A 21,272-nucleotide genomic window follows, 5' to 3' on the forward strand; every position below is an offset into this window, starting at 1 on the left:
CAAAAGGAAGAAGTTTATTTCATATATATATTAAGCCATCTTTTGACTTGTTTCTCTAAACTAAAGACAGCTTCTCTAATTGTTCACTACTACTCTGAAAATGTAGATTTGGGGCTATTACCCTTAATGAGGGACTGAGCTAAAAGTAATGGTAAGATTAGTTTTACATGCCATACTAGAGTTAATGAAATCTGCCAATTATTACAGAATAAGGTTAATTACTGTTATTGTTGTTTACTCGCTAACTCGTGTCCGACTCTTTTGCGACCCCATGGACTGCAGCCCGCCAGGCTCCTCTGCTCATGGGATTTCCTAAGCAAGAATATTTGGAGTGGGTTGCCATTTCCTTTTCCAGGGGATCTTCCTGACTCAAGTCTCCTGCAAAGCAGGAAGATTCTTTACCATTGAGTCACCAGAGAAGCTAAGGTTAATCATAATGGTCATTAAATGGCAAATATTTTTCTTTTCCTTCTTGGATAATTTGTAAGATCTAAGATAAATAACTTGGTATAGAATAAAGGATTCCCAGAGACCTAACCTTCATTTCCTTTAGTAAATTTCTTGTGTTATTTTCTTCTTAAAGATGTTGTCACTGTTTTCTTTTCTGACACCTCAAAGTTATGTTACTCCATTACCCACAAACCCTTTTGGCAAAGATCTCATGATCAAATTTCCCTTTAGGAGCTGTTCTACTTGGGAATTTCCCCTAAATAAATCAGTGAGTGACTCCAACACTTAGATTAAGATTAGGAAAAGACTTTCTTCAGGGAATGCTGTGCACTCAGCAGCAGCGCCTTTGCTCTGTGCGCAGATCCCTGCTGCCCTCCTCCCCTCCATATCCCCCAACACTTGGGTTCATCTTTTATGCCCCTCCCCCCAAGAAATAGTATCTGCTCTTTGGGAAAAGAGAAAAGCTTTAAGTTTGAGGAGTCAGGGAAGACCTGCCTGGAGTTGGAGACTTCATCACATCAAATAATCTATATGCAGCATCCTCATGTACGTGATGCCAGTGGAGGAGGGCAATGGCAGACACTGAGGAAGGCAGCCTGAATCCAGATCTGAGGATAAGAGAAAAGGGTGTTCCAGGGAACAGACTCTACCTCAAAGGTACCAAATGAAAGGGTGTCCTATACTTCTAGAAACATGAAAATGACATTCTGGATCTGAGGGTGTGATCTATTCTTGAGAGACACCTTTGGAAAATAGGCAGGGCTTCTGGGAATTAAGAAAGCATTCCAAAAATAAACAACCATCAAATACAACTGCCACTAGATCCAAAAACAATACATAACTACAGAAGAGAAACCAGAGAGAGAGAGACAGAAAACTTTATAGTAGGTTCCATAATCACTAGGGAATAAACACTCATTTGATCAAGGAACAGGAATTCTGTCAGTTGTGACAGGACTTTTCCTCTACTCTCAATTAAATGATAATAGTGACTGAGTTAATCCAAAACAAAATTTGATCAGTCTTTAACTTGTGCAACAGTGCTCTACAGTACCTGGGGCCCAATCTTACAGAATAATCACAAATGGACATGTTAACCAGTATCACAAGAGCACACACAAAACACCCCTCTACACCCAGTCACCAACTGCTAAGATAACAGTGTACACAAAGACAAATTTGCTAAGACAAACTGAGCACCAAAATGTAGTATACATCCCACTTTAGTCTCACTGACTCTTGATGCATCAGTATTCGTGGCTTAACAACTAACTAATTATAAACTCATATGGGCAGAGTGTGCTTATCTAGAGAATGTGTTTGATATGTCACCATTACAGGCATCCTAGGTTAAAAGGAAAAGAAATCACATAAACAAAGACATACCTTTTTACAGGAGCTGAATGTGCCATCAGGCAGAAGTGGCCTTCGACGCCTCTCAGGGATAAAGGGTGAGCCAAAGCGAATGTAGTGTTTAGGGGTGGTGCAAATTAACGGGGAATGGATAAGACCAGGTAACATGTTCAAGGTTGTTGCCAGTACAGTTGGGTCCGTGGTGATACGTAAAGGGCACTCAACAGGACATTCTTGCTTCTCAGCTTTGTCATTCAACCATTCTGTAACTAGATACTAAGTTAAAAAAGAGACTGTCAGTTGATGATGTTGCAGATGTAAAGGCCAGAGGCAGCAGTGTAACTCACAAAGGCAATCCTCATCTAGAAACTAGGACAGAGGTAGATAAAACAGCTGCAGAGAGTACGATTCCCATAATCAGAGCACAAGGGCATCTTAGCTCACCCTCTCCATGATCATTATGGGAGGAATGATTTCAGCTATCAGTAATTTAAGCTCTGTCTAAAAATTATGGTAACAAAAGTAAGGTAGCAGCATGGACGCAGAGTCTAAGCATTTTATCTTAAATCTAATAATTCGTAGACTGCTTTTTCTTCCCTGAAGATTATAGGCCCTTTTACTTTTCGAAGGAACAGCTTTTGCCAGACTACACTTAGGAAGATGGATTTGTAACTTACCTTTTTGGTTTTGGGGTATTTAGATACAGCACGGTTGACATGGGATCCAGTAACTGATACCACGGTTGGGTCAGACCCTGTTAATTGCCTGTTTTCTCCTGAACTGTCTACATTTCCAGCTTCAGCAGGAGTTACTGAGCTGTTATTTCCCCCTTCTTCCAAGGCAGCTTGTGACAACTCTGCCTGCTGTGCAATGGCCTGCTTTTGACGCTTTAGTCTTTGGGCTGAACTGGTCCGGTACCGAGAAATTCGACTCTTCGGTCGGGGCCTAGAAGGCTTTGCTGGAGGTGGTTTGGGGACTGGTTTTTCTGCAGCAACATCCTATAACAACAGCAAAGTTAACTGCTTACTAGAAATGTCAGCAAATACTTTATCCAGCTTCCTATTCACTTTAAGCACTCTGAATATTCACTGGTGAAAAAAGTGAGCATTAACAAACATTAATTTCAAATGTAATCCTTATAAAATTTATACATTTAAACCAGCCAGAAAGGCTACAGGAAGATGTCTCTGTTAGTTACTTCTTTTTCCAAAAAGTATTTACAAAATTGGTCAAAAGTCAGCTGAAAGTAGCCACCAACGTTTAGGTTCTTAGCAGGGAAGGTAAATCCTCCTCTGTTTTTCCCTCAGATACTGAGGTTTTAGCCTAAGGCTTAGAATTTGTGGCTACGATAGGAAAAGGAAGAGTTAACTCTGAGGATCCTATGAAAGGTCAGGTACATAACTACGCTACAAAGACGGCCAAAGGGAAACCAGAAGATCTTTATGAATTCACCACCAACAATTTATCTGGCAGAAATTCCATTCTAGTCTGACAGTATCTAGTTATTCAAATTCTGTTTTCCTGGATTTCACAAATCAGCTAAGTGATAAGCAAATCAGCTTTTTTATTGCAAAATAAGGCAAAGCTGAACACACTGATTCTAGCCATTCCAAAAGATAGGTAATTGATATTTCCAAGAGTTATCTAAGGCCTGGAGTCATTTCATCTTACTCCTGCTTGGGAAGACCTCCGGGTGTTCACTCCAACACTCTGTGGGTTGCTTGTGATGGCAGTATTTGAAGCAGGGTTGCTAACTTCAGGTTCAGGGGCTTCAGTTTTTGTCTCCTCTCCCAAAGGAGTCTCTGAGGTGGTGGCAGCAATCTCTATGTCAGAAGTGCTTTGTTCCAAGGGCTGATCCCGCCGCTTCTTTCTTTTCTCTAAGTTTTCAAAAGCATGCATGATGGCTTCAACCTTCCTATCTTCCCGGGTCTAGAAAGAAATGACATTAGCATAGAAGGAAGCCTCTACCAGGAGAAGACAACAGCTTTTCACAAGTATTATTAACGCAAACTGATAGACATTTATTTCCAGAGGTCAGCTATTTCGAAACTTTTTAATACAAAAGAAAAATAGCCATCAAAACTAATTTTTCTCTGCATTTTCAGAGTTAAAAAAAAAAAATCAAGCAGATTTTCTTCAACAGCTTCTCAAGGACAAAAGTAAACATGACTGATTACAGCCATAAAGGAGAACTTTTGAATCCATTATGACTGCAGGTTTTGTTGTTTTTTTAAATGTCAAGTCACACAAATGTAGAAAATTACTAAGTTAGCCCAAACAAAGATGTTTTGTTTCAACAAGGCAGTTTTTTTGAAACCAGACTGTCAGTAAGAAACCTCTTAAAACCATCAACAGATAATAGCCACTAAAGAACTATATGCGTGTCTGTATAAAAAAAAATCAAAATAAAATCTACTTTATAGAAAAAGCCCAAACTGTGACCTAAAGGTGATGGTATAGTAACTTACTGAAGAAATGAAATGATATAAATTCTGAAGGGGCTCACATGCCATAGATAGCAGGAATCAGCAGGAACAAAAAGATGTTAGAAGGTACCCACCCTCCTGCTATGAGCTGGGTTCTCCTGGTCATCTGCAACCTCTTCTTTCTCCTCTTCTGCTTTTTCTTCTGGATTGTCTATTTCCTTTAAGACAGAGGCAATATTCAGCTGTATTCTTAAACTCTAGGAAAAAAAATCAACCCCTGTTTTTTCCTTGGGGGCTTAAAACTCTATAGAAACAATTTCCAGTGCTTTAGTGTTACTTATATGGGGGTCACATGGTAAACACAGATGATAAACACAATTCACTGCACTGAAACCTGGTAAGTACCCGAAAGGATGCTCCTGACAGTGTTTTTTTTTTTTTTTAAAAAAAGACAAAAACAGAATGAATGAATGAATGAATGAATACCCACCTTGATATGAAGGGTATTAAGTGTTAACATAGATTCCCTACATAAAACAACATGTGGCAACCTGGGATCCTCTTCATATGAAGAGGATCAACACCATAGCAACATCTTCTGACCAGGGAAGATTACCTCATGGTCACTGGATACAGTTACTTTCTCAGGAACTTGCTCTGGTTGCTGGTTGTTATCCTCTTCAGGGGCCTCATTCTGCTGCTCCATCTCTAGCTCTTTCCGTCGTGCTTTTCTACGTCTCGTCTCTGCTCCAATGGTAGGCAGGCTTGGAGGAGGTGGGAGTGGTGGTTCTGCAGCATTGGGATTCCTTTTTTGTATAGGGCAATTCCGGTTCCCCTTGTGACATGCACAGTCCACTTTATAATTACTGCTCCAAAGAAACAACCAAAAGTGCCTGTCTCAGTACCCTTGAAAATCAGTTATATTATCTATTTATTATCTTGAAATCTTAGCATAGTAATTTCCTTTGGTATTATCTTTGAACAAGTTAAACAGAGTCATTTGAGAGAGTCCTATAAATATTTTCAATATTCTGTGTTTCTCTATATAACCCAAACTCACTCAGTGGACAGGAAAGCAAGTCCCCACTAAATTCAATTCTCCCAACTGTCTTTATGCTATTTAAAGGCAGTGAATCCATGACAGAGTCTGAGGTAGTCATACTTATCTTGTGTCTACCATCACCATGTCCTCACTCTTACCTACTGATTCCCTACTTATTATTAATACCTCTTCTTCATGTATCTGTGCCGGACATCAATTTGCTACATAGACCCTTACTGCCTAAAAGGACAAAGGCAAAACAAGCAGTCATTTTACAAAACCCATCACATAATCATCTATGACTTGCTATCTGTTTTTCTGCATTGTCACATACAGCTGGATTATAGTGGATGATCTGAGTGGATGACGTGAGTGGATGATGCGAGTGGATGAGGTGAATCTTTAGATTCTTATTCTGTTTGATAGTTGGTACAATAGCGGTGTGTGTAACAATAGATAACTACTGTAATTTCTAGGAGTGTTACATACATACCCTTTTTGTTATTCTTGCTACATAGAGACAAAGGCCAAAACACCCTTGGTTAGAAGACTGGTAAGCAGTATCACACTATGTACCTGTCTCTCTTAAAACAAAACAAAACATCCTCATTCTGTCTTTCCCTCCACAATTTCTAGGCAGAAAATGCATTACTTATGAAAACAAAAGGTTAAAAAAAAAGAAAAAGGAAATGGCAAGGCACAAAAGCAGACTGAACAGAAAGAACAGCTTAAGTGTAAGACAAGGCCATTCATGTTAGGAAAGGCTGTGGAGATCTTACCAGTTACTGTACTCATAATCAAATGCTATGGTGACCTCGGCATCCTTGGTGATGGCAGACACAGCATAGATACAGAGATGAATCATCCCATCTGCAATCATGTGTCGCACCTATGTGAACAAGGCTAATGATTATGATTTATCACAAACAACAGAAACTTTCTGTAAGAGGAAAAAAACCCCTTTTACTCAAATCATATTTCCTCACTTAGTTATGGTAGTCTGTTATTCCATTTGATACTATCATACAGTAATTGCTTGATAATTTATGATAGTTCTTGAAATAAACAAAGAAAATTTTAGATGTTAGCAATCAGAGTAAGAACATTGACCCACATCTTAAAGCTCTTTTCAGCTGTACCAGAAAACTAAACTTCTTAGTCTATAAGAAAAGCTCTGTGGATTTTCTTCCTGCATTTGATGTGGCTGCGCTCATTATGCACCAAATAATCAACTTTAGAAATGTGTAGACTCACTCCTTCAACCTGATTACCTAAAGTCTAAAAAATGAAACCACACACCTTAGTTTTGGCCCAATGATATATCTTTTGTATGGCAATTCTTTAATATAACCTCACTGACTTCCTATCCAGCCTAGCTCTTTCTCTTTAGCAAATGCCAACTTGCTTTTTGCATTTTTGCCTTCTCTAAAGAAAATCCACTCCTTGACCTCATTCTGTCAGAATAAAGAAACCATTACTTTTGATTTTCATCTCTTACAATGAAAGATTGTAACCACTATCTACAGACCTTAATCTGGATGAAGTTTTCAGACTGTTTCTTCAGTTGACTTGTCCTTCTGGTGGTTCCATTCAAAGAGAAGTTGCTACAGAAATCTTACCTCTGCATTTGGTGTACACGATCTTCTGATGAATCGAGCATCATTACCGAAAGTACGTGCATCCACACACATCTCTACACCATTGAATTTTGAGTAGAAGAGCACAAAGGGGTATGGTCTAGGAATATAATTAAAATTCCTGTAATTCTCAATAGAAATAAAAAGGCCACCCCATGATTTCAAATATGAAGCACATGATGACAGAAGAGGTAGCAGTCCTCTGCAACGTCTAAACTTAGAAAACATCACATGCTTGTCTGCTTCTGATTAAAGAATAAGCACAAAGCAAGGAATGGTTTGCTTAGAAAGGAGTCATCACCACTTCATAGATTAAACAACTTGCAGATTTATCTGCACTTCTCTACAAATAGCAGAGAGGCGTGAGTTTTCCTGCAAGAGCATCCTACCAACAAGGATGGCTTTTACAGCTATTCTGCTCAGTTAGACCCACTTTAGCCCGTAATACTTAATGAATGACGTTCTTACTTTTTGAAGAAATGCCCATTGACCTCAAATTGCTGCCGTAACATGACTTTGCCTCGATACTCTATTATAAGAGTGTCCAAAGCCAAATCTCTTGCAGCCCTCAGGATCTTCCGGTGCTTCTGAACACGAGTGACTCTTCCCAACTGTAGCTGAATAAAATCAGAGTATTAACATTAGATGATATCAACAGGCACTAAGCAGTCATTTAAATTATTTAATTGCAGGAAAGGCACTAATACTTTTAGGTTTTACTTGTCTATGTTATTTATGTCTATGTTATTATGTCTCAATGATGAGACATTTTAAAATTTTATAAAATCTTAGTATTTCTAGGAAATAGGTTCTGTATAGTAAACCTGTCATCCCCTTACCCCCAAAGGAAAAAAAAAAAAAAATCTAAGAAAAATATGACTGAAATTTTTAGTGGCTCTATGTGTAATGTAAGAGCTTAGGTTTCCATTAATCTTAATAATTCCTACTAAAGCTGTATAAATTTCCTATATCCTAATTTATCTATTTTTAATTAATAAAGATATATATCTTAAAGTATGTATCTCAACAGTTTTCAAGTGACCAAAACTTGCTTTTGGTTAAAGATGCTCCTCAATAGATGGCTAATTTGTTACCCTAAGGCCTTATATATTTGAAAGATAGGCTAATTTCAAAATATGTCCTTTTCCTGAGTTCTTAAATCTCAACTAAACAGGAGTCTTTAACCCTTTGATCCTTACCTGCATTTGGGACCCAATAACTGTATTATTACAGGCCAATTCAGTCTTATTAATAGTGTCTAAAACAGCAGGTTTGCCCACAAATTCCTTGTTAGAGTGTAGATGTTGTTCGAGGGCGTTCTGTACATCTGCACTGTACTGATTAGTGAAAGCTTCTTCATACTGGTCAGTCCATAGTCTTATCCGATTTTCCCATCCCTCAGTTGTATTCTCATCTAAATTCTGTGCCTCAGAAGGAGAATTCTGTAGAGAACAAAGGTCAAGTAGATTAGGAGAGTCCATAAAAGGGACAGGATGGGACAGGAAGGGGTGAGGTGGGGGGATGCCAGGCTAAACATTCAGAGAAAATTAGTTTTCACTTGGCAGTTGGTGTGGCATAGAGCAATGGCCTGGGAAGTCAGGATCTGGCTTCTATCATGGTTTTATTACCAGTAAGCTGGGAGGTTCAGTCTCCTCATTTATAAAGTGAGAAATCCATCTGGATTGCAATTCCATCCCATCACTATGATTTTATGACCATATTTAAGTCATAAAAATCAAATTTATCAGAAGAATGACATCAAGTTTGTAAGAAAATCTTCATAAAAATGAACAATAGCGATATTTCAAAATACTCACATTGCTTAAGTTTTCAATACTTATCAAACATCAGTGTGCCATTTCAAATTGGTAGTTTTACTACTATCCAGGAGTATGTTTTTCCATGTCTTATTATATAATTAATATACATTCACTTAAAAGCTACATGTGACCCAAATAAATAAGTAACTCATAATCTTGTCTCCCACAGAAAAAACTATCATTCAGTATATCTTTCTAGCATGCTATTTATGACATTGCAAAACAGCCAGACAACAAAGAGGTAAGGTGGGGGAGGGGCATGGGTAGATGCAGTGTAGGAAATGCTTATAATCTTGCTACACTTCACTCGGAAAACTGCTGCCCTCTATGACAGTACAGTACTGAGGAAACATTATCACATCTTGGCAACATCTTCCTAAATACTTTTATATGTGCTTCTGCTATACAGACATAGCTGAAGTCTGATATATGTCCTCCTCCACGGTGTTCAGGACTTAAGGTGTTATCAGAAAACAAAACAAACACTGATAGTGATGATGTCACACTAGTGATGACTAGAAGGAAAAGACACTAATACCAAAGCTACTTATAAATCCATGTCGACTTGAGACTTGCAAAAGCAGGCATACAAAAATTAAATATGGTTTCCACGAACGATAGAGAAAACAGTTACACCCATCGTAACAATCACTTTCTTTCATTTCTATGTCACTAGTTTTGATCGACTATTGTCTACCACCCTTACCTCAAGGAACAGGAAAATGGAAGGAAAAATTTAATACCTCTGTTTTCCACATTACTCACTAGATTCCAAAGGGATGAACAATAAACAAAAAGGATCTAACAAACACCTAAGGCCAACACACTGAGAATAGAATACTGCCTGCTTGAGGTGGACAGTAGTAGCTGAGCAAAAGAAAAAGTGCAAAACTTGAAACTTTAAGGGAGCTTATAAGATTGGGGATTAGGGGTGCCCCAATAGAATTCCCAGGTTTAAGTATCCAGTAGTGATCACTAAACTTCTGACTGTTAAACAATGTATAGTGGAAACCTGTGCTTCCAGTATATAGTTTTAGCTATTGTTCACTAACACAACTGTTGTCTAGCCTGCTATCCTGTTCTTCTGAGTACTGGAGACACCATCTCAGTGGGTTTAGAGCAATGGTTCTCAATCAGTGGGGATTTTGCCACCAAGAAGACTTTCAGTAATACCTGAAGTTATTTTTGATTAATATGTGGCTTTGTTGGCACTTAGTAAAATGCTAGGGATGATGCTACACAGCCTACTGTAATGCAGAAGACATCTCTGATCCCTACAAGGAATTATTTGGTTCAAATGTTGTTGGCTCAAACAGTGTTGAGTTTAAAAACCCTAGTTTAGACCAGTTTCCAGTAGGGAAATTCAACTTTGGGGTTAAAAAGCCAAATGATAGATTCTTCTCATTCTTATGCTATGGTTCCCACTCAGATCTTTGGTAAGGTTCTTACTAACAATTAATTCTGAGCACAGAATTTATAACTCAGAATTATGATACGAGAATCAAAATAAACCAGTAATTTTTAATTATTTAAATTTTAACATGCTTATGGAGCCATCTGTCAACATCTCAAAAACTGCAAGCAATATTTGGGGTTAACATGTAGTTTTCAGAGAGAGTCAGTCAATAGCTTTCAGAAAGTTTCAAACTTCTAGAGGCAAGTTACAAGAGCTGATAAAAGAGAAAAGGGTTTAACACCTGGGATCAGGGCTATGTCTGCCCCATAAATCTATTTAAGGTCCCCTTTAAGCAAAGGTCTCCTTACAGGAGAAAGATCTAGCAAAGAAACAGTAACTGTGTTACAAGACATCCCAGGATTCTGGTGGTCTTGGGCTCTAAGTCCTCTCCCATCTTTTATACAGATATTTACAAGTTTGTCTATGGGTATATGCAAGGTGAGGCCTTCTAATTTTATACAAAGTGCTACCTGTGATCTTTTTAAACGAGTCAATTTGGTGTTTCACATATAAATGTGTATTATATTTGTATTTCCTAAGAAAGCTTATTATCACTAAAAGAGTTTAACGTTTACCCTATAATAGTCAATAAGAAAGATTTTGCTTTTGTATCACTTACACATCCAAATATAAGAATACTTACAGAACTAAACTAGACCTTAATTCTAATTAAATACTTTGAGGCTGTAAGTAATGGTTTGAGAGGTATGCTGTCCTTCTACATAAACAAATAGGTAAGGGAAGATATCAGACAGTATATTGAAATTTCCTTTGGGCAAACTCCTCATCAACTGAAAGTTCCTTTAAACTACTGCACATAATTTGTCTATTATCCAACCACTATCTGAAATCATGTCTCATCAGCTTTTACTTGATAACTAAAGAAAAGAAGTGCACTAACATCACCTAAGTCTTCCATACCAAGTAGATATGCCAGGAGAAGACAGTTCAAAAGTAAGTAATTCCAATAAGAATAATTCTTATCAACACTACTACTTTCCTACTGATGAAATTTATTCTTCCAACTGGTGATTAAAGTGTACATGATGCTAGGGTGAGTGCACAAGAGATCCCCTATCACCAGAAAAACCTCACTCCTGAGATGGAGGCCAATCAGAATGATGGAAAACATCAACCTCATTTTGTTTGGCAAAATGTCACTTACCCCATACCCCAAGAAAAGCAGCTAATGAAAAACCAGTAAATGAAGCCTGATTACAGAAAGGAAAAAATATTTTAGAAAATGGCCAAGAAAATCCACTTTGGAGAAAGGCTCTATGAAATCTGAATGGCAACAATTAAAAACTAACAAAAAGCAGAGTCCAAGATTCCCAGACCATCAATGTCAGGAAAGAAGCTGACCAAAATGCAAGATCACAGTGAAGTAAAACACAGCATCAGAGAAGAAGACCCCTTACCTTCATCCGCAAGGACTTCCGGGATCCCTCTCGAAATGCCTATCCCAAAGAGGAAAACAAGTAGAACAAAACAAAACTTGGTACCAAGAATGACAGTTATACCTATCTGAGACTAAAACTAAGGCAAGAACTAGTTTTCTAGTCTGTCCCCTTTACTCTAGGTAACAAATAAAATGGAATTTCCCACACTATTATCAAGAATGGGGCGGGGGCATAAGGCCAGTGAACTCTGAGGCTAATACCAATACTTTCCACTGTGAAATTCGGTAATTAACAGGGAAAAGCATGCATCACTTAAATCCAATATGCACCCCTAACACTAAAAGAAAAAGTATATAAAAATATTAAGTAAGACTACAGATTTACCAGTTTGAAATTAAGAAGGAAACAAAGACCAATCCCCTTAACAAGGGTTGGGCAAGTCACCTAGAAGCAACAAAGTTGCTGTGATGGGGAAGAAAGAACACAAAACAGAAGAGGTTTCTTCTGGAGACTTTTTAGTTGAGAATACAGCAAAGTGACCACAACACTGAGTAAGCCTAGACCGTTCAAGAGACGTTTCCTGAATTTTTTGAAACAAGGAAAAAAACAATCAACCAACAACATGAAGTGGGCATGTGCCAGCACAAGAATTTCAGACTGGGTTTTGGGGTTGAGGAGGCAGGAAATACTTTAAGGACAGTGGAAGCCTAGACTGGAGGCAGCTGTAAACATGGACTTGCGCCAGGTGGGGCTGGGATTTCATACCTGGGATGTGGGGCTGGAGTAAAAGAAACTATGTGCCAGTTGTGATGGTATGGAGTGGCAGAAAAGAGGTTGATCTGTATGTTTGTAACAGAGATTAGCTGCTTTTCGCAAACAGAGCAGAAGTGGCCCATCAAACATCTGCATCAAATTTCTTAAAAGAATTTTGGTGTATTCTTCATCCAACATTTGGGCTATTTCAGACATATTTCTATTTAAGATAGTTTTACCCTCCATACCTTGATTTTCTTCGTCTTTGGTGCTGCACGACCCTTTTCTGGACTCTTTTTCCGCTTCTTGGGTTTGGTTCTTCTAACAGTTAAGGTGATGCTTGTAGGTGTGTGCTGTGTTGCTGTATACAACACAGTGGAAGGAGAAAGCTCCTCATCCCAGCTTTCTGTTGCACTGCTATCCCCACCTGAAAAAAGGTCAGTTCACAGTTCACAGTGCATAAGAATCCTCCCAAGTACATTAAAAAACAGCTCATTCCTTTAGATCTAGCCCATACTCAGTAAGTCATTACATCTGTTAACTCTATTAGAACATAAACACTACAATCCATATGAAAACAAAACTCTATCTGTATCTTTCTCACTAAGCATACAAACCCTATTCTCTATTATATGTATTTCCCCGCTTGAATTCAGTCCCCAAGCTCCCTTGCCTCGATGTGTGTGTAACACAGAAAAGGATCTGTTCTTGGGTGTGTGTGCCCTCACATGGAATATTTTGATTAGTACAGGCCTAAACTGTTGATTCTGGATACAATTAATTCATAACAACAGAATTACAAAGGTTTTTGAGAAGACTTCAATGACTGTCCATGAAAAGAGCTGGGGATCATGGGAACTTTCAAGGGGGGGTTCTTAGAATGAATATTAAAACCAAAAAATAATATGCATCAAAACATGGGCGTAACCCATCTTCGGCTCACCTGATATGTTGTCCTGCTTCCGCCGATGAAGTCTAATAACCTTCCCCCTGCTCATTCCCCTAAAGAGGGAAAACAAACTTAAAGTAGTCCTTCCAACAGCATGCAGTGCATCATTGCACACATGGGAGAAGTGTCTCTGCATATACTACCCCCTTCCTCCCACCTACCAAATGTTTCCAGGACATTAAATTTCATATCAAATTCAATAGCTTTAAGATCAATCTCTCATTCCTTGTTGTCAGCAATTCTCACCTAGTGCAGAGAATTCGAGCCAAGGAGCACTAAGGAATCATCTACATTAACAAACACAAGAAAGAATACTTTGAGCTTTTCCCTACTAATAAGAAACCCTAATCCCAGTAACCCAGGGTTGGATTTAGATGGAACACGATCTTACCTGCACTTGTCACAGTTGAGAAGGAAGCCATCCTGAGAAAGACCACAAGGACACCAGGAAGGAACAGTCTCTCCTTCAGAGTTCGGGCTGTCTCCACAGCGTTCCTCTACGGGCGACGGCAGGCCATTCAGGTCAGAACGAGGGATGATCGTCTGGACAGGGGGAGAAGCAGGAGGTGTCGGAGGAGGAGGGGCTCCGTAATTATGATCCTGAAAATAAGATTTTTTAAATCAACAGTGTCCAAACACTGGCCCCTCTCTCCCCTAAAGTATGGTACATATGGAAAGAAAGAAGAAAGTAGTACCCTTTGTTTTTTGGCTTCAACCAGGAAAGTGATAAAACAAAATGCCAAGGTCAACTGGGACATAAAAACAAGAACAATGATGCAGGGCTAGACGTCCGCTGGAGGCAGGGAAGTGCAAAAGGGGCAACTTCGTCATGCTGCATATAAACATTTCAAGAAAGTCACAATGTATAAGAATGGATTACACTCCAGGAAGATCACTGCTCTGGAGAGAAATAAATGCATACTCACAGCATAAGGCAGTCCTCGACACCCATGCCTCTGAGTGGTCCCATAATTATGAGTGGAATACACGCTCTTCTCATTAACTGCTGGACTAGCCTCCACAGATTCAGGGCTGCACAAAGGCGAAAAGCAATGCATGATAGCATAACACCTAATCTTTCCTTAAACTAAGACTTAACTTCCCATTCTAACCCCTCCTCTTTCCACAACCACCAGCCACTAGAGTAAGAGAAAGAATTCAGTGAAACAATCTGATCAACATAACTAAGCCTATAAATAACAGTAGTAGTGTTATTAAATGTGGATTTGTGTGTAACATGAAGCCAGTATAGGCAGATGTCTCAAAGCAGGCACCTGGGATACAAGGTGTCCCTAATGACAAACACAAACGTACCAGCTGAGCAGGGAGTTTCCCCTAGAGAAGCCACTCTGGGCTGGTTTAGACTCAGAACTATTCTTCTTAATTGGATCTCTTAATACTTCCATGAAACCTCACATGACATTTGCAGTGAGTGAGATGATGAAAGTGCCTTCTGCACTGCCCCAGGGACCAGGCCCTCTTCCATTCACTACCAAGACAGGATACCCTGAAGAAAGTACAGGTAAAAACAATGGCATCTTATATTTATCATACCTCTCATCTTGTTGAACCCCCAAACACCTTCCACATATTAAGAATAATAATTTCTCATCCACCAATGACATGCAAGCATATCAAGGACACAATTATTTAACAGCTGCATGGTAATACCACAGAACTTCAAACTAATCAAAACTGCACTCAGAAGTTTATTCTAGTGACAAATACCAACAGTAGTACTAACTACCATTCTAAACTGTCTTATTTTCTAGGAGATTTATAGTATTAATTTGTTTACTCTGCAACTACTAAACATGGTAAAGAGCACCCATTTTTACAGAATGTGAAGTTGAGGTGGTGAGATTAATATAACTTTACCAAGGTCACACAGTCAATGTGTGACTCCAAATTCTGTGATATTGCCACTACACTTAACTAGTTTGGAAACCAGGGTAACTTTCTCCCTTTAAAAAAAATGATGTAAGAGCTTAAGTAACCAGGCTTATTGAGAAGCTTGGTTGAGTATCTTTCTGTACTGACATCGAGTGGAAAATAAACTGTTTCAGCCCAATTTATTAACATAAAATAATTATAAATGTGTTTTAAATTAAGAAATTTAATGTAAGCCCTTATTTGATAATAAAAAGATAGAGGTGGCTAAGGACAAAATTCAAGTTCTAGGGCAAAAAGAACTTTAATTGCTTGCTTAGGTACCTGGTTAGGTTTTGGAGAATTCTGAAAGATAATTAAGGAATGCAACTGTTTGACTTTGCAAAACTGAATAATGGATTATCTGTCTTTTAAATTAACTAGCAAACTAGCACTGAGATTCACAAATTAGAAACTCCAAAGACACACATAACTCAGCCTTAGTGATTGATCAAAGGGTCTTTTAGGGACTCAAATAATGAATACTGTTTGTTTCACGTAATAAACATTTTTCCTGATTGGAAATATACATAATATAGGACTTGGTGGGAATAAAGTGTGCAGTTCAATGTGGTGCAATGTCAGCTGAGAAGTGAGGGATAAAAGAAAATTCTGAGATATGTATCCAACTCACCCAGTTATACGCTCCAAAACTGTGAGAAGGGATCTTATAAATAACAGCAAAGGTAATTTCTAGGTGAAGAAGAACTTTAGACATAGGAAAGTATTCTCTGTTAGTGAAGTGCATGCATTTTATCACTTAAAAGTGTCTGCAAGATGGGAACTGGGTCGGGGTGGGGGGAATACATCAAGAATGCAGGTCAGTATTCTTGAGAAATAGATGATCTGAATATGGCTCACTGAGAGGCAATCAGCTCTGATTATTAGGAAACAGGTGGGGTTTCCTAAATGAAACCAAAGGCAAACAAGCATTAATAAAATGAAGGTAGAATTTAGTTTCTATGATGGACAGTTAAGAGAAAGTAATAACTTTATACAGCATTGTTAATTTACTACATAAATAAGTATTTCAAAGAGTTGTACATATTTTATGTAAGAGATTTTGTACCACTGAACACATGGGGTGAAACATGACAGCTGTTTATTAGAAATGGATTTTTTTTTTTTTTTTGGACAGGAAAAAAGAAAGTGGCATGAGATAAAAGATGGCCATGGAGATGGAGCTATGCTGGTTGTATCTTACCCATCTCCAAACTGGGTAAATATGAACATATGCACTTCATGTGCAAGTCTAGGGAATAAAAATAAAATGTATATTGTGTAGGTTAAAAGGCCACCCCACTGTCATAATACTTTGTAGTTAAGCATACCATTTAATATATTATTTATGTGTGACAAATACTAAAATTTAAGCTCATATCTTTTGATGAGGAAACTTTGCAACTTCCATACTGGTTACAGATTAAATGCATAATTACATGTTGACAGGTAACTATAGGATTTCCTAGGATATTCCTTGACATATACACATATACCAGATCTTCTCTATGTTTTAAAATACTGATAAAACAATTTGGAGTATTAGGTTTGCATCTCTTTATTAGCCAACTGTTTTACGCAAATGCAATTGTAGCCTTTCTTCCCCTATGTTTAAACTTCTGTGACAGTTGGGCACATACACAGAAGCCATGTTCACAACAGATATACTCCATCAATTGTGTTTTAAGTACAATGTGCAACTTGCTGTTGTAACACTATCTCTGAAATTCATTTATGGCAGGACAGTAAACTCTGAAAAGTCTTTCCTTCTATTGTTACATCTAGAGGTTTTCCTACAAATATACAAAAAAAAAAGAAAAGAAAAACAAAACCAAAACATAATGTACACCATTGCCATCAGATTTAAAATTCCATAAAGTAAGGTCTAGGTCTTCTTATTTAGTTGAGTATATTGCCCTTAATACCAGGTTTAATCTCAGAGTGCCCAGAACGGTGGAATATGCGTGACAGTGACATACGCATATACGCATAATGAAGCATTAACAAATATCATCAACAACTTAACAGAACGGTACATAAGCTAATTGTTGACATTCTCTTGCCTTGTAGGGATACAAAATGAAAAACTGAAAACTTAGCTATGACTACAGTAGTAGAAATCTGTCTGGAGACCATAGATGAAAATGTTTCATGAGATAGAGACGCTGCAGTCAAATTTTTAGGCCAGAAATATTTTTTGATTCTGTAATTATTTCTGGACTCCCTAAACAACAATTATGGGTAGTCACCTCTGTACTCTGGGAAAAATACATGTTTTTAGGTCTTTTTCTTAGCTACTAATCCCAATCTCGTTGAGTTAATCAACACCGAATTTTTTGTTGTTGTTGAAATTTCTCACAAATGTTAAAAGTTGTCTACCTATACAGTTTGTTAGTCATTCCATATAGGAGGCTAGTGGTTGACTTTATACAAATCCATTAACACTATACAATTACCTATTGATGCAGTTACGGTTTTAAGTACTTTGGGAAACAGTTACAAAATTGGAAGCTTCGGCTATTGGTGTAACTAAATCTCTTTGGCATGCAAAAAAATAAAAACAAAACAAAACAGGAAAAAGGGCTCTGGAAGTAACACAATCCACCCTTTCCCACCCCCCACCCTCCATCTTCTTTTTTATATGGGAATAAGGCCAAAAACTGCTTTCAATTACAGACTACCCCAGAATGTAACAGACTGCCTCCTAGGGTAGTTTCATTTTAAGTCTTCCTCTTTAAGGAAGTCATCAAACGGTTATTCTAGGTGGCTTTGTGAAGAAATACACATGCTCTTTACTAATATTCTCAGTTTTTAGGAAGAAAACCACTATTATCAGGGATGCAGTTGAACCCAGAGTTTTGGAACAGTTTCTTTACTTTGCTGAAGGGGAAAGAATCCCCAGGGACTGTGAAAATGGCAAGAGAAACAGGGGAATTAGAGCAACACCCACCTCACTCAAGAAGTGGCTGTGGGATCAAGAGTCTGAACTGGACCTGAACATATTCAAAACACCAGGATTTTTCCAGCCCAGACCCTAATCCCTGGTACTGCCTGGAATAGACTTGGCTTCTGGGGGTGTGCTGCCCCCTAGGCCCCTTGGGTCTCTTTCGCTGGACTTTCACATCCTGGTGTAGTGCCACTTCGTCTTGAAAGGTAGGGGGCTTCCACTTCCTTTCTGTAAGCAAGGAAGATTGGGTACAAGGGAGGTAAAAGGACAAAAGGGGGAATCTGTGAGCAGGGGGAATCTCGGACAACTTAAAAGAGAAGGGATACAAAAGGCTAAAAATTTTAAAACTGTGAATAATATATAAAGTTTTATAATGAAGGCCTACCTTCATTGCCATTTGGCATTTAAATTCTTCAAGAATTGGGAGTCTATTTTAGGGATTGGACTTTTCGACAAATTCTGAATTCCTAAAGCTGCTCTTAGCTGAAAAAAAAGTTTGGTACCACTGATTTTGAAGGTCCTCTTTCTAGGCAATGAATATTATAAAAAACAGGTGACACTACTTTCCACATTTTCTATCCCAAATATCAGAAGATCTAAGTAACCTGCCCATATAATAGCAGCCCCTTTACTCTAGAACAATGAGAAGTACATAGGAAGAGGCCTTCAAGGAAAATCAGTAGGAGAGAACTCCTCCTTATCCTCCATTCATCAGATAATCATTAACTCTACAGAAGCAGGTAGTGACACCTACTTATTTCAATCTTCCTTACCCATTAAAACAAATGAAAATAATCTCTATCTTGAAAATTTAATTCTATCAATTATTTACTTAAAAATACCTCCCCCCTCCCAAATTCTTTTCCTCCCCCTTCTAATTCTTTTTTGCTTTCCAGCTTCTACAGGGGAAAGGGAACGGTCTAATGTCATTTATAATGGGCTAGGCTTGGGTGTAGAAAATACTAAATATTTACTATTAGATGCCCATAAGAAATTTGTCTCGATACAAACTGGTAATGAACCTACTACCTAGGAAGCAGCACTTACTCTGATCCAGCAGCCATATCTGAGTAGGATGTATCTGGTGTGGTGACTCCCAGAGGGATTGCAATGCTCATGACGTCCAACACAGCAGAGAGTGGAAATCACGGGGTCCAATTATTGGAGACTGGCCACTCTGAGAGTGGGGGTGAGCTGCCGAGCCTCAACCAACATGTTATGGACATGAGGAATCCTAGCACAGAAAATGAAAATATCTCGTAACCAGACAGTTCTTTAAATTTATTGCAAATGCTAATGAATATTTTTCTATTTTTTTGAACAAAGTTTTTAAGGGATAGATATAAAGTACAAGGAATCAGCCTTGTCCGTGTTTACTATGCTCTGCATTAATGTTCCACAAAGTGAGGTATCAAAAATTATGCTCTCTTTTCATTTCTATTTTCATTATTTTTCTTTTCAGATAAAGGAAAAAGTTATAGCCTGCTCATCAATGAGCACATTTCTCCCACTCCACAACTGCTTATCAAACAAGATGTTCTAGGACCTAACTAATGAGTTTTAAGTCAGATAATGGTCAAAAGAATTATCACAGTTTAATGTTATTCCTTCCAAATTAAATAGGATGATAAAAGTGATCAATTTATTTATATTTGACTGAAAATAGCTTTTTTTTTTTTGCCATCTCTTGACATAGAATACCCTTTTACTACTTTTAAACTTTTTTAATAATTGTAATTTGGGGAGAAGATCTAATGATTAACTATTTGTAAGGTGATATCCACTGCAAGGTATGAATAAAAACATAAAACACAGAGTGTACAGTTTCATGATAAAAATTAGAAAACATTGCATGGAAAAGCAGTGAGGAGACCTTGAGTTGGTGACCAAAGCCAGTGGAATCTGGGAACAGAAAGACAAACTCAGTAACATAAACAAACAAAAGTAGATTAAGAGACCTGGAAGTATAGTGCAAAGGGAAAAAGTGTACTCTTATTTTTACATTAGTGTTTTTACAGCTTTGTTAAAAAAAAAAATCATTAAAAGAATGGAACAAGAAGTATTTTATGTGGGAGGAAAGAAACTCAATGTGATTGTTAAGATTCAGGTTAACAAAAGTTTTTGCAAAAAAAAAAACCTACAGTAAGAAGTCATGATTGATATACTAATTCATAAGACAAATAATACAGTAGAAAATGATTATTTACACTAAAAAATTAAATCAAATGAAAAGTAATAGCATATTAATTGAGTCAATTCAGGAGATTAACACAAATTTTAAGATGATTTGAGATGCTTGACTCTTATTTTGAAATATGAAGCAAATTAATGTGGAAAAGAAAACCACCTGTGAACAGTGAATCAGGCCAAGATTTTTAAGAACACATAAAAATAATATTCCTCTTCTATATCATTATTTTAAAGTGCTAGAACAGCTGTAAACTAAGTAGTCCTCCCTGGTATCTACACTTGAAAGAGCTGGATCTCACCAATGATCTAGGGCTCTCCAAAATCTGGGTGTGCAATACACTTGCTCCTACTCAACTTGGGCTGACATATTTGACTTGAGAGTGAAATGAAAAAGGCAGATCTTCCTATCTGTTGTCCTTACAGCTTGTAAAAAAAAAAAAAAAGCAACTAGCATAGCTTTCTGCTTTTGAGCCCATCCTACACATAAATGTTTCTTTTTCCTAACAATATATTCAAACAGAGTAGATCTGTATACCCTCTGAGCCTCTGGGAAACTGAAATAAAATCTACAAAAAACAGAAGAGAGAATAGTTATCAAATAAGCCCAAAAGGGCATTTTTGAACTTTGGGAGCTGTTGGTTACAACTCTTTCTCTATTTGATATCACTGTATAATTCTCGAATTAAAAAGAAAAACAAAAAAATCCAAAGGCTACTTAAGTTAATAACCAGAACACAATCTAATAATAATCATACTACCCTTGACTGATACTGGAATCCGAATCATGTATTATACTTCAGTAAAGAACCCAACCCCCAATTACTCAACACCACTAAAAAAATCCTGTCATAGCCATTACTGTTATATAACCATAAAAAAATGCAGGTGACTAGATAAAACATTTTTGTAATTTTACATGT

The 21,272-nt window shown here is 37.7% G+C and overlaps 1 protein-coding gene across 32 annotated transcripts in view; it reads right to left on the reverse strand.

The window, feature by feature from the left end:
- SETD5 (SET domain containing 5) overlaps positions 1-21,272 on the reverse strand; it is a 78,556-nt gene that overhangs the window by 23,639 nt on the left and 33,645 nt on the right. For 2 of the 32 annotated variants that reach the window (XM_081527951.1, XM_081527944.1), the window contains exons 3-17: positions 19,210-19,396; positions 18,166-18,390; positions 14,213-14,318; positions 13,678-13,829; positions 13,281-13,339; positions 12,586-12,764; positions 8,108-8,350; positions 7,377-7,525; positions 6,891-7,008; positions 6,051-6,160; positions 4,846-5,095; positions 4,364-4,447; positions 3,475-3,732; positions 2,481-2,801; positions 1,837-2,079 (exon numbers count right to left, since the gene is read on the reverse strand). In XM_081527951.1, coding sequence (XP_081384077.1) covers positions 1,837-2,079; positions 2,481-2,801; positions 3,475-3,732; positions 4,364-4,447; positions 4,846-5,095; positions 6,051-6,160; positions 6,891-7,008; positions 7,377-7,525; positions 8,108-8,350; positions 12,586-12,764; positions 13,281-13,335 — 2,010 coding nt within the window. In that variant the 5' untranslated portion in view covers positions 13,336-13,339; positions 13,678-13,829; positions 14,213-14,318; positions 18,166-18,390; positions 19,210-19,396. Of the gene's footprint in view, positions 1-1,836; positions 2,080-2,480; positions 2,802-3,474; positions 3,733-4,363; positions 4,448-4,845; positions 5,096-6,050; positions 6,161-6,890; positions 7,009-7,376; positions 7,526-8,107; positions 8,351-11,602; positions 11,642-12,585; positions 12,765-13,280; positions 13,340-13,447; positions 13,574-13,677; positions 13,887-13,981; positions 14,119-14,212; positions 14,319-14,600; positions 14,794-18,165; positions 18,391-18,547; positions 18,646-19,209; positions 19,397-21,272 lie in introns of those variants that run through there. The other 30 variants (XM_081527934.1, XM_081527928.1, XM_081527948.1 and 27 more) reach the window with 29 other exon arrangements.

The sequence above is a fragment of the Giraffa tippelskirchi genome, chromosome 9 (genome assembly GCF_054371585.1).
Source record: "Giraffa tippelskirchi isolate mGirTip1 chromosome 9, T2T-mGirTip1v1.2.pri, whole genome shotgun sequence".
Classification (NCBI taxonomy): domain Eukaryota; kingdom Metazoa; phylum Chordata; class Mammalia; order Artiodactyla; family Giraffidae; genus Giraffa; species Giraffa tippelskirchi.